The sequence below is a fragment of the Geospiza fortis genome, unplaced genomic scaffold (genome assembly GCF_000277835.1).
Source record: "Geospiza fortis unplaced genomic scaffold, GeoFor_1.0 scaffold92, whole genome shotgun sequence".
Lineage (NCBI taxonomy): Eukaryota > Metazoa > Chordata > Aves > Passeriformes > Thraupidae > Geospiza > Geospiza fortis.
The window spans coordinates 650,270-664,010 of record NW_005054389.1 but is presented as its reverse complement, the minus strand read 5'-3'; the positions used below and the strand labels follow the sequence as shown (position 1 = coordinate 664,010).

The following is a 13,741-nucleotide window of genomic DNA, read 5'->3' as shown; positions in this document are numbered from 1 at the left end:
GGGTTTGGTTGTAATTTCTCCATTCAGTGGTTTTTTACCAGGGAGGCAGGCTTGTGGGGTAAAATTGTACAAGGCCAAGAAGGAGAGGGCCAGGAAAAACAGAGAACGTAGCTGCACTTTTACTAAAGCACCCATTGTATAAGTTGTCATGAACAGATACAAGCTAAAAAGTGTTTTAGGTGGGGGTTTTAGCCCAAAATCTATTTACAGTGTATTTTTACCCAAAAGGCTATTGAAACAGCTTTTTCTTATGCATTGGTAAACAAGCAGTCATCTGTTCATATATAAAATATGTGTGGTGTGTCCTTAAAAATAGGAGTCTCCTGTCTAGCCCAGCATTAATTTATGTACACAGTTCTGGCATGTGATCTGTATTTAGCATAACACACTGAATAGACAGAATAAATGCATGGAAATACATTTAGGAAGCACAGTTATTTTAATAACATTATTTAAAACCCCAGTGTACTTAGTGGAGAAGTTCCTTTCTTTAACAGCTGTCTCTGGATCCCTGAAGCATCCAAGGCCAGGTTGGACAGGATATGGAGCAGCCTGGTTTAGTCAAACGTGTCCCTGCCCATGGCAGGGGATTGGAACTGGGTCCCTTGAAACCAGATCATCCTGGGATTCTGTCAGAATGGACATGATTTGCTATGAAAATTGTTAGAGTTTAGAAGTTGGAAGAGTTTAGAGTTAGAAGTTGGAAGTCTCAGGTACTGTGGCAATAGCAAAAATACAAATTGCAATATGGTTTCAGTAGCAGACATGCAAACAGGTAAGAAATCTCTTCACAGCACAGGCAGTGTTAAATACAGAGCATTCTGCCTGCTGCTGAGTGCAAGCACCATGTGTGGGCTGTGCTCTCATTTCACATTCACAGCCCTTTGGAATCCACAGTTCCCAGATTCTGCAGATTTTCTTTTGTTTCCAGGGCATCGATTGCAATCTCACTTACTCCAAAATATTTCTGAAATGCTTTTTTAAAGCACAAACTGGTGATTATGTAATTTTAACATTATAATCCATCATTGACTTCTATTGTTAGTGCCTATGAACATGCAGGCAGTAATGTATAATAATCAAAGCTGCTTTTACAAGTGAATTTTCTAATCTATAGCACATGATTCTGCAGGATGTTTTCCTGCAGAAATAGACTGTAACTGACTCTATTTTATGAGGTTTTAATGAACTCTTTCTAGTACTGTGGTAATTTTCACAAGCTTTGATCTGCTAGTAACAAGGTTTAGGAGTGAAGTCATAAAAGTATTAAATTTTGCATCTGCTGTTCAGATTCTTCTAGACTGAAAAATTACCAGAACTGGGGTTTTTACATTTATAAGTCTAATTCAAGCTTTGATGTTTAAGGGAACAGGAAGACAAAGCAAAACAAAACTTAAAAAAGCAAACAAAAAATCCATGAAACCATAAATAAATAAAACCCTAAGCCAAAGAAACCAACCAAAAGCCCTGAAATAAAGATCTTCCAAGCTGGAGCAGGTGGTCTTTTATTACATAAAAGAAATTTATTCTAGTGAGATGCTTCGTGGAAGTTCTGGGAGTCTAAAATTACTGTATTAAGCCGTTTTAAAGATGGTTCATGATTTAATTGCAGTGTTGTAGTTTCTTTTATTTAGGAGATTAATAGTCTTGCTTTTCCACTGGATAAATTTCAGCATGATTTCATTCTACAACTTAGTTATGTCAGGACTTGACTAAAAGTCTGTATATTGACTGTCAGAGCATTTGGGGGTGCAGTTAGTCATGTGAAGCACTCAGTCAAAATAGGCCAGAGGAACAAAGAAGCAAAATGGGCTGTGGCAGGTGGACAAGAAATGAGATTTCCCTCTCTAATAATTTCTTGGCTGCTGTTAAGGTTACAGATCTGGCTTGACTTGTTGTTCTGACAGAAATGGGCCAGTACAGACAGCTGCAACAACAAGGATGCAGAAAAAGCTTGGTTCAGAGGCACAGTGTCATTTTGGGAAGGGTTAATAGCAGGTGATTGGTGGTGCCCATGTGAACAAAAGCACAGGAGAGCAAGAGGTCAAACAGGACGTTGATTTTAGCCTCCTGCTCCTCCAGCACAGCCACCCCTGTGTTTGGCTGGGTGAGGGTGGAGCAGGGGCTGGTGAGAGATGGTTTCTGTTTGAACTTGGCTTTGAGAATGGGGTGTGATGTATCTGTGTTTTAGTGAGGTTTTCCAGGAATGTTCAGCCAGTCTCTTCCTGCAGTTGTGCAAAGTCTCAAGGTGGTGGTCAGAGATGGTTTTCGTGATGATGCAGATCTGCTGTCCTTTAGTGCCACTGGCTGCAGCCAAGCCTCTGGGTGACCCAGGGCCTTCTGAGTGCACAAGGCAGTTAATTAAACACATACATTACACTCATCCTGTGGCTCTGGGACTTGGTGCTTTGTCACTCACTGTTTTGTATAGTTAAAAATGTGCTGTTAATGCAGCATGTCTGTAAGCTGTATAGAAAGACATTTGGGGGATGATTTTGTTCAAATTATGAGGTGAGGTGCCTTCTTGGGAAGCCCAGCTCAGAAGCACAGGGTCTGATGTGCTGCTCCAGCGTTTCTTTGGAAAACAAGATGAGCTTGCAGATTTTAATCAGCATGTTTGAGCTAGTGCCCATGTCAGAAAAACTGCAGCTCCTACAGGAAGAGATAAGGAAGGTTCTGGTAAACAAGATTTGGTCAGGTACTGCTGCAGTGCTGATGTCTGCAGAAAGCTGCCCCTTGTCCAGCTACATGAGAACACTTAATATCATTAAAATGAAGGCACAGCTAGTGACAACTTAGGTGTAGTCTTCAGACTCTTGATTTTCTTTCTAAGCAACATTATTCTTTATTTAACTGCCTTTGACTTGTAGCTCTGTAAAAAGTTCTGAAACTTTTGGTATGTTTTTGAAGGTTACTTTGGTACCTTCAGCGTGTTTACATAAGTAATCTTTGAGTTTCTGTGTTGTATGCTGGTACTTTTTTCATGTGCTTTGGAAAAAAAACTCAGCAAAAATTAAGTGGAGAAAAAAATATTGTTCTTGTGAATGCAAAATCACAGTTGTCAGATGCAGTTTTAGAATAACTCATCTCTGCTATGGCCTTCTTCATTCCATAGACATGGAGGCCTCAGTTTCGCCAAGTATCATAACAGTGTGAAGTGTCTCTGCTACTGAATTCAAACATTTGGACTTACAGCTCTTTATTTTTTTTTTAGAATAATGAGAACTGTTTAAACCCCTTCAGTTCATGGCTGGAGACTTAAAATCAATCTTTTTCTTAAAATAAAAGCTATTAGAGAGTGTTCTTCCCAAAACAGGAGGTGGGGATCTGTGTGATCAACTTTATTGTTGTTTGGATGGGGAAGAGACATTTTGGGGTGGTGGGCTGTAATGAAAACAGGGAATTCCATTATCTTCATTTAATGCTCCTGTAATATTTCTTTTTATTGCTGCTCTTTCACTGTTGTGGGCTTTATTGGTTGGCTTCAGCAAGAATAAGGTCCCAGAGGAGGGATGAGGAGCAGGCACCTCAGCTGTGTGCCCAGACTCGTCCAGTGGGATCCTCTCTGTTGACAGCAGTGAAGGGAGGGCAGGGCTGTGCATGGGGAGGATGCCACAGGGATGGGTGGTCTGAACAAGTGCCAAGCACCAAGTTCCTGCCAGAGACAACTGCCTGCTTGGTAACACCATTATTTCTGCAAATAAAAATTGTCTGTGCTCTCATAAACAAATTACACTTGGGCCTTGTTGCCTCGCTCATTGCTGCTATGGAAATATTTCAGTGTGAGAGAAAATATGTCTATATGTGTGGCAGTTTTGAATTAAGTTCTTAAGCTTGTACAGTTCCTGATATGGACAAAACTGTACCCATGTGAGGTGCCTCCCTTTCAGATGAGAGCTGAAGTACTGCTGTTGAGGCTGGAACCAGCTTTTGCCTGGCTGCTGCCATTTATTTAGTGCAGCCTCATTTGTGCTGACAGTTGCAGATGTGTCTTAGGGAGATGGGCCTTGGTGGTCACATACAGTAATTCTTACTGTTTTGCTTTTGTGCTAAATAGTTTTATAATCTGAAGAACTCAGAATAATTGCATTGAAATTTTTGTTCTGTTGTCTCACTGATTTAACATCCACAGTAACATAGATAGGAGTCTGATAGCTTCAGGTCTCAGTTGTAATTTGCAAAGCCTTAAAAAAGAGTTCCTTGTAAGGGGTACATTGCTTTTTGCCACCACCAGGATGTCTCTAGCACAGGAAAGCTGTAGCTTGGAGCCCAAGGGCTGAAGGGAGAGTTTTGGAGAGCACTTTTTTTTTGCTGGGCGCTGCAAGAAACTTGAAAACTGTGAGGGCTAAATGTTTTGTGGCCTGTCTGTGAGGTATCTCTGCAGAAATACTGGTGCTTCACAATACACAGGGAGTGCCCTTCTTGCCTCTTTCAGGTGTACCACGTGTCATCAGACAGCTATGAGACACAAAACCAGCACTATGGAAGGAGCTTGACCAAGGAAACAGTAAAGGATGGTAAGTAAGGGAATTGGGATGTGCTTGGATCTTTTCATTTAAATACTGATTTATAGAACTGTGTGGAAAAACTATTCTGGGCGTTCCTGTTTTAAAAGTCCTTTTTTGTTTTCATGTCACATGGGTCTTTGGCTGTTCCCTGTAGTGCTTGAGCTGCCTGTCAACCTGGAATTTTGTGCAGTTGGCTGTAACAGCAGTGCAGAATATAGGAATTTCCTCATCACGTCTCTTTTACTGCTAATAAGGGAGAGAATTCTAGAATTCAACTTCTTTGCAGCTTTGAAACTAGAATGTTGTAAAAGCATTTCATGTTTTTATTATAAATACATTTTTTTTGTCTCTAGTTGTCTTCTGTGAATATCTAAGTGTATTTTCTATTAGAAAGCTACTACAAAAGCATCTTTGAATTCAAAGGACTTTATCAGTTGAAGTCAGTCCACATGTTGCTCTACATTAACAATTAATAAAAATGCTGCCATCGTGGGGCTGTTTGGTGATAATGATTGTAGACTTGATATTAGCTGACACCTGCTCATCTGTCCCCCAGCAAGGGACAGAAGGTGCACACACAAACACACTCATAATATCAATCTGCTTGAGCCTCTTTGTGCATGGAGAATTTAATGGGTCCCTGCCCAAAACTGTCCAGACACTTGTTCAGCTGACCAGGAGCAGGCACCATGTTCTTTTACTGTGTGCTTGATGCATTTACTTGTGCTTACAGCCCAAGCCCAAGCTGTAGTATTACACAGCAGTGATGTGACTGAAGGTCTCAGCGTTCCCAGGTTCACTTTGGGTTTAGTTAGTAATTACCTGAACAGAAACTACCTGAATGGTGTCTGTTCCTTCAAATAAGAACTATTCTCATGCCAAAAGACAAAAAAAATCATTGGTTTTCCATTCAGAAGTGAAAGTAATCCCAATATGTGTGTATTTCTTGCAGGCATCTCAAAGTTTTTCCACAGTGGGTACTGCTTGAGAAAAGATGTGGTAGCTGCCAGCATTCAGAAGGTTGAAAAGATTCTGGAGTGGTTTGAGGGCCAGACACAGCTCAACTTCTACGCAAGCTCACTGCTGTTTGTCTATGAGGGTTCATGCCAAGCAACAACCATGAGGCTGAGTGATGTCACCTTGGCAGAGAAGAGAAGAGTACCCAAAGGCCTGTTGTCAGGTGGAGATGTATTGGAGTATAATAATAATATTCATGTAATAAATTCTACAGAGAATGGAAAAATTGAAGCCTCTGTAGGTAAAGGCTTGTCGAAATTTTATGCACTTCACAAAAAGTCGTGCTCCAAGAGGCACCACAGCCAGCTCTCGCTAAAAGTTGAGAACTCAGAGCAAGACAATGTGTGGAAAAGCAGCACATGCATTACACAGGAGCACCTGAATGGAAATGTTCTACCCCAACTGGAAAAAGTTTTCTATCACATGCCAGCAGAGCCCAAGGAAAGTGCAAAGGTCGAGGTCCGAATGATCGATTTTGCTCATGTGTTTCCCAGCAACACAAAGGATGAGGGCTATATTTATGGTCTGAAGAATCTCATCACAGTACTGCAAAATATTTTGGATAACTAAATTCTTTGCTATGTTTTTTATTGGGGGCCAATGATAAAGAGCAACAACATGAAGAATTTCTGCACTTGTAATGCTGTATAACTGGGTTTGTATTGTTCTATATTTTATTTGTCTTTGTACTTTTGGTAGAAGGGTTTAACTTTTTATAATTTCACTCAGGAAAAATATTGATAGTTAATTAGGAAGTGTGAAAGGATGAAGATACTTGAGATAAAGCAGGATAGGTAAATTAATAGAATGAAATGTGTGTGGTTGGCTTAAGTCCAAGGACTACCAGAAGCAAGGGTTATGTTAGTTCCTCTAATGACTTTAGCATAGATGACATTTTTGCCCATTTAGCCTTGACACTGAGCCACATCTCCATTAAGAGGTGTTTAGAAAATAGACTGAAAGTTGTAAGGTGCAGGATTGATGTCCTCAGTACTGCCCTTGTGTTTACTGTATTTGAATAACTGGAGTAACTCTGCTTGGAGAGAAATCCCATTCTGAGTCAGCAGTCTCACCTGAAGCCAGTCCATCCCAAAGTGCTTTTCCATGTCATGGGACAATATTGTTGTTCTTTCAGCCCTTCCCCCTTTGTGGATGTGTGTAGCTGATGTTCACCACAGATGAGCTACCATGTAATTTGTGTTGAGGTGCTAAGGAAATGCTGGAGTACAATACCATAACAGGCTTAAACTGCACAACTTCTAGAGAAACTGTTTGTTCCTAAGAAGGAGCAAAAGAAGGCAAAAGCAAGATGTTCCAGGAGCTAATTTGGTTTAGGAGACTATGTCAGTCTGTTAATGGAGTGTCTGATGCTGTGATTAAGGAAAATGTCTCACTGTTGTTCTCGTGGCCCTTCTCCAACAACATTGCTTTAAAAAGCAAACCAGTGCAATGGGGAAACAAGTGTTTTGGGTGAGCGTGCAGAGCTCTGCTGGCTGTATGCCACTTGCATTTTTGCAGTGAGTGTTTGATGCTTCAGCTGCTGGGGAGCAATGATGGAACCTCGAGCAATAGAGGCAGAGGAGCCTCCTGTGAGATCCTTCAGCCTTGGAGCCACCAGCTGTGCCAGCGCTCGTGCCAGAGGAGCTGTGGCTCTCCGTCCTGGGCTCCAGACACTGCAGGTTTCTTTAATGACACACAGGCAAGCTGTGTCATTTGAAAGCTGTCCTATTTCCTTCCTTTTCCTAAGAAAAATTCAGCGCTTGTATGGAATACTTGAGATCAGGATGATGTATCCAAAGCAATTTTGGTGTGTCTCTTCTGTATGCTGTGTAGGTGGCTGTGCTGCCATGCATGTTACAGTGAGCTGTATGAAAAGTGGGAATGGAGGAGTCCTGCCATCCCTAGAGCAAGATTTTAATGCTTAAAGCATTTCCAGGACAAAAATGTTTTAGAATGGATTTAGTCATTGGAAACATACATCTTTTTCATGTGAACTTAGTGACCCTGTGGCCTTGCTGCTCTCTCTGTATGATGTTCTGCACTATGCACTCAGCTGTGTTCACATCTTGACAAGTTCTTCATTGGACATCTGTTTTCTACATGACAAAGAGATTCATACTTTTTCAAGCAAATACACTGTTTTAAATAAAGCTGAATTTTTAGCTCTATTTGAGAACTGGGGTTAATTGGGAGAAACAGGGTATTACTATGTGTAGAATTACATGGTTTAAACTTTAGAACTCATGTTTGGCCAATACATTCAAGAATGAAACCAATCTTTTAGTAACATGATGTTTTAGAAGTATGGAAAAAGGGGCTTGCAGGAAGGGTGAGACCAGTGTGTTAAAAATTTTATGTGAAATACAGTGAAGTCTGAGGGGGAAAGTACCAGGAAGAGAGGAACTTGTTTCCTACCTGGTATTTCTCTTGCACCTTATAGTTAATATATTCCCAACTCTCTGTGAATTAATTTAAGCCATAATTTAGAAAGAGTTTGTGGTTTTGTTGCTTTGTCACTGGTTTCTCTGTTATGATTTTGTTGTTCTATCCCTTAAATAGTCAACACTAGAGTAGTCCAGACTGGTAGTGGCCTTGTATGATAAAGGTACAAGGTCTTATAGAAGAGTATGGGCAAAAAAAAATTATCATCACTTTTGTCCTCTCTAATTCATCTCTTCTGGGTTTTAATCCATTTTGTACCAGAGAAATGAGGCATTTTCCTCAAGTCAGTTATTGGAAAATGATTAGTATGCACTTAGTACCATGCACTCTCCTGTCTCTGCTTTAAGATACATGTCCTCAGTGTTTGAATGCTCTTTAAGTATTGATTGTTTTGTTGGCTATGGCAGTATTTGTAACACGCCTGGAATATTGTCAACCTGTCAGAATATTTTGAATAAAAAAAATTTATCATGGTTTTTGTACCAGTAGTTATTATGAATGTATTTCTGATAATTTAAAATGTAGCTTGAGAAGTAACAGTATTTTTATTGGAAATTGTGTGAATAAAGCTTGCTGTGGAGATGTTTGGGCATAGTACCAGCTGTGAGTTTGAGCCTGCAGAGGCCTTATATTCACACTTCTGTTCTTGCAGATTTTAGGTTTGGTGTGTCTCGTGTCTGAGCCAGTTGTTTTCAGTTACTGTTGGAAATGTATTCACAGAAATTATTAAACAGAATATGTAATTAATCAGAAGATGAAGAGGGAGACAATGGGTCACTGAACTGATGCACTCTCAATGATTGATCTCCCTCCCTCTCAGTAACGCCCCTTTTGCTCTCTGGACAGGCAGCCATCCCATGGAAATCTTTACAGGAATGGCTACAAGGCTTGTAGGTGTTTATGTCCCATAAAACAGTGGGTTGCTGCCCCACACTGGTGTGGTGTAGCTGGGTGCTAGGCCTGCTGAGGAAACTGATGGTTTTAAGCAATAAGAGTTGGGTTTAGCAGAGCTGACTCTCAAAAGGAAGAAATCACACAGCATTGTCACTTGTGGACTCTGAGAATGAATACAGGCTTCTGCCTAGCTGGTGTGAGGACTATTTAGGATTACCTAAGGGGAACTTGAGTTGTATAAAGTGTTATGAAAAGCATTTACAAATGTATTTTTGATTATGGGCAAAATTTGTTGCATAAATTGCATTGGAAGTTACTATACCACTATGAAATACTTCAGATAATTTAATCAATTTGTTTTATGAACTGAACTGGAGACTTTACTGGTAGTAGTGATTCTGATGAAACTTGCACTGTTTTGGTTTTTTTCTACTGTAATGTATAACCAGGATGTTCTTTTCCATAATCTCACAGTTTCATGGAGAACTTCTAAAAGTACTGAGTAGATTAGGGAACGACTATTTTCCATTAATTTGATTAACAGAGTGCATATGTTCTTAAAATATTTCAGTGCATGTAATATTGTAAGTAATGTTAACATCCTACAAATCCAGAACTCCAGTAAAACTTCCTCACCTGCAGAGAGCTCTTGATGTGCTCTGGATTGTGCAGAGTTTAAAATGGCCTCAGGTGTGAGAGCAGCAGTGGTGAAGGAACAGCATCAGCTGTGCTGGCCATGTCAGGTGTGCAGGAGTGTTCACATTGTGAGCCTGAAATCATTGGAGTGACTTGCTCCCTTCATGATGTGAAGCACAAGCAAATGTAGGAAGATGCTGGAAGAGTGGAGACTCACATCCACACTTGCTGTTTGAAGTCAGGATTAGTTGTACATCCTCTCAGTTTCTTTTGAGTTTCTTTTCCCTACGTGCAGTTTCCCCCCCTGAGTGCCCTGGTGGCATCACAATTGAATTTGCATTTCCTAAAAAGCTTATGCCCCATAACTCCTGTTGAAGTGCCAGTACTGAAAAACACCAGGAGATGCCTCAGATACTGTGGGATATTTCCACTGTCCCCTGGAAGAGCAGGAGTGGAGCTGGTGGACAGCACGATCTGACGGGAGACTGGATTGTAGGCTTGGAGTGAGTTCTTTACTCATGAGTTGCAGAGGATGTTCTGGGGGCAAGGTGAGTGACAGCTGAGCTGTGTGGAGTTTCCCTTCCGTCACTGCAGTTCAGGTGAGGTTGGGGTTTAAGGAGAGATCTGTCTGGTACAGCAGAGCAGTGAGAGTTCCTAAGGAGCCCTGAGCAGGACCCTGGGTCTGTGCTGTAGCACAGGGAATTGCTACGGGTGGGATCCAAAGGCTGCAGATCCCCAGGTGTCCCACAGAGAAAATGTGCTGTGCTTATTCATTGGGTTAAACAAGATCTTTTCTGGGAAGTATCATCACCATAGCCACGGGCCAAATCTGGCTGGTTTTCATGTTCACAGCAACCTGGAAATGGAAACTGCAGTACAAAATTGTCATCCAAAGGGCAAATATGTTTGAAAGGGGAAAATGAGCAAACTAAGGGTTGTACCACAGGAAACATGTTTCAATGAATATCTTTTACTCTGGTCTTGTTTAGTGGAGATAGGCCTTGTGGATTTGGGGTTTAATTTGTTACATAACATTTAGTAGCAAAGTCAGAACAAAGGTACTTCAAAACACCTTAGTTTGAATTATGCACATTGGTTCAAGTAGTTATTTTATTTCATAGGTGACTTTTTAAAAAAAGAAAGTAACTTCCAAACACAATGTGTGTTGCACCTGACTAAATGAAACTACAGTGCACAAAGGCACTTTAATCCTCTGGGAACTGTACTGGAACATAGCTGAAACCATGTGAAATTGCACCTGATGCTGTGTTGTTAATTGTTTTTGAAATTTAAAGTTCTACATTCATTATGTTGATGAATGGATGTGTCTAAGCTAGTCTCAGTTTCTTTGATCCAAGTGTCTAAAGCTGCCCCTCAATCTCCTCTGATCTGTATGTGTTTGTAATTTCTTTTTGCTATTTTCTGACATTCCTGGACCACAGGGAGTATTGTTAATATTACCCATCTTTATTTTATAGAACATTGTACTGTGCTATCTACCAACTTTTGTAACTTAATTATTAGTGATATCTAGGGTCATTCTAATAGCTGTATATTTGGCAAATTATTAAAATTTTCTGCAAGTGACTTGCAAGTATAATTGGTTTCTTTTAAATATAAGAAGATTGTTGAGAGAAAGTTTATTTGACTGTTACCTGCACTGATGATGAATCCTTCTTTCTTTCCATCTTTATTTCTCCTTTTTTCTGTGCACTCTGTAATGGGTTTCCCTTGGATTTACCAGGTTTGCTTTACCACCATGTTTTTGTCACAGCATCCATTGCCATTGTTTGTTGGGACTACCTGCTGGGTATACAAGAATCATCTCTGTAAAATAAAAAAAAAAATCCACAATCCTTTAAACTCATCTTGGAAAACCCTTCACAGCACCACAGGAGGCTGAAGATGTTGTTGATTACAAGTCCTTTTGCATCCAACATCAGGTCCCAGACCAGATTCTAAAAGCATGCAGGAACACCCTTAGTGCTTCACTTTTAAGTTGGTTTGGTTTGGAGGGGAGATTATGTTGGGAATTTTTTTTTTTAATGTGTTGTGTTGCTTGTCTACAAAAAGTTTCTAAATGTGTTCAGTAGTCTTAAGTGCTGTCCCATGGCTCTGTCCAGCCTTACTTCCCATGCTGCAGAATTGGAAGAAATGATGGGGTAAGGCTGTAACTGGCAAAATCCACAGTATTGTGAGGATTTTGTTTTTTTTGTGTTTGAATTTAAAAAATAGTGGTTATGCCCTGAAGAAGCTTGTAAAGAAATCCCCATTTCCTTGTTGGTTTAAAGTGAAGAAGGAATCACACTCCTTGGTTGCCTGCTCACATCACTTGTCAGGGGTATTGCCTGGCTGGGGTTACTGTCTCTGTTCTCTCCTTCCTTTCACACACGTGTGTTTGAGCAGTGCACAGTGAAATATCTCAGGGAGCTGATGCAGCTGAGAACTGCCTCAGACTTAGAAAATGCCACGTGGAGAGGAGCTGGGGGGAGCTGCACAGAGTCCCCACAGAGAGACAGCCCATCCAGGCTGTGTAGGCACAGAGTTTGTGGTAATTGGGAGTGGGGCTGAGCCTCATCCCCAATGGGCTGCAGCTGTCCAGGACAGGTGAATGATATTAAAGGTAATGAGCCATTAATGAGCCCAGGGGCACTGACCAATCACACAGGGAGCAGGGGGCACACAGGTGCAGTGCATTAACATGAGGGGATAAAAGGGTGGGCTGAAGAGCAAGAAGGGCAGTTGCTTGCAGCCTTCTGAAGTGGGATGGGGTTGCTCTGTTTGGACAGGCACCTGAACCCTTCTGATTAGGTAAGGTGTTACTGTGTATGGAGGAATGCTTAAAGCCTTCTGAAACTGTATGGTGACACTGTATTGTGGCTGTCTCATCTGTGATATGTGCTGTGACAAGGATGGGCACGGAGCTGAGGCTCTTGGGATATGGCCCTGTGTGACAACCAAGCCCACTGTTCCCTTAGTGCAGAGACCTGCTGTGAGTCTCTGCTAGCGCAGCTCTTGGGTTTATGTGCCACTGCCTCTGTGCACAGTGTGACTGATGCCTGGCAGATGCCAAATGTTAGAGTCCCACTTATCTGACACATAAATTACTAATTTTCTGCTCTCCTGGCTTCCTCAATTTGCCTTGTTTTTAGGAAGAGAAGTGCCTCTTCTGTGTGGAGAAAAGGCTGGGGCTGTGGGAGGGGAATGGGTGTTACAGAATCCTTTAAGTGCAGGTAGGTCAAGGGAAGCTGCAGGTTGAGCTCTGGGGGAGCCCAGGGCCAGGGGCTGTGACCTGCTGACCCTCTGTGTAATGAGGGGCCTGGGGACCTGTGGCCCTGCCAGGGGGCTGGAGGCTGGGAGACAGCAGGAGCAGAGGACCCCAGAGTTTTGCCCTCAGACTGTGAGGGGATAAAAACCAAGGGGTTCCTTTTTTGGGGTCTCTCCTCAAAGGAACTAGCTGGAATTGTTATTTAGTTATTTGCTAATTGCACCAAGATTAATTTATTTGAAGAATTTGAATATCTGAGACTGCCATGGAAAACCTGGATATGAGCTTGTAAGGGAACCCAGTGTGAGTGTGGGGTGCAGCTGTGAAGGGGCTTTGGTCCAGCTCAGGTGGGACAAGAGTGACAGAGTGGTCCTGGATGCTCAGACAGGGAAGTTTCCTCAACAATGGAGGGTCTAAAGAGCCATTTAAAAGTCTTGCCTTTAATATCAGATATTTCCCTTATCTCCTATTGCTGCTCTGCTGTTTTTGCCTTTACTTTTCATCCTTCTTGCCATCCCCAAATGCATGTACATCCTCTAAATGTAACTGTAGTTTGTGGTTTAGGCCAGCCCAAGATTTGAGGGTAAATAGACTCTAGAATAAGAACTATAAAACACTGCCATATACACATTTTTCTCTGGCCATCTCTGTGCTTTCTTTGACCTTGAACAGAGCAGATAAATCCACCTGTGTGTTGTGCAGTGTATCTGAAGGGCAGCCAATTCCCTGTTGCCCTGGATGGCAGTAAAGGATTGGTGTCAGTGCACACTTTTTGGTTGATAAAGCATAAGGAGGAGCTGAGTTCAGCCCATTTTTCCACACCTATATAAGCTGCAATGTGGCTGGCAATAAAAACTTGATTTTTTAGCAGTTTTAGTGGACATAAATTGAGCCAGCAGATGGGAAGCTGTCAAACAGGTAAAATGCCCAAGCACTAATTTTGCAAAATTACTTCTCAAAAGAAAGAAACAAACCA

At 41.5% G+C, this 13,741-nt stretch overlaps 1 protein-coding gene across 1 annotated transcript in view; it reads left to right on the top strand.

The window, feature by feature from the left end:
• Positions 1-11,091, top strand: part of IPMK (inositol polyphosphate multikinase) — a 29,560-nt gene extending 18,469 nt beyond the window's left edge. Inside the window, exons 5-6 of the mRNA XM_031060717.1 lie at positions 4,436-4,517; positions 5,461-11,091. Of these exons, the coding sequence (XP_030916577.1) occupies positions 4,436-4,517; positions 5,461-6,095 (717 nt within the window). The 3' untranslated portion in view covers positions 6,096-11,091. The remainder of the gene's footprint in view (positions 1-4,435; positions 4,518-5,460) is intronic.
• The last annotated feature ends 2,650 nt before the right edge of the window (positions 11,092-13,741 follow it).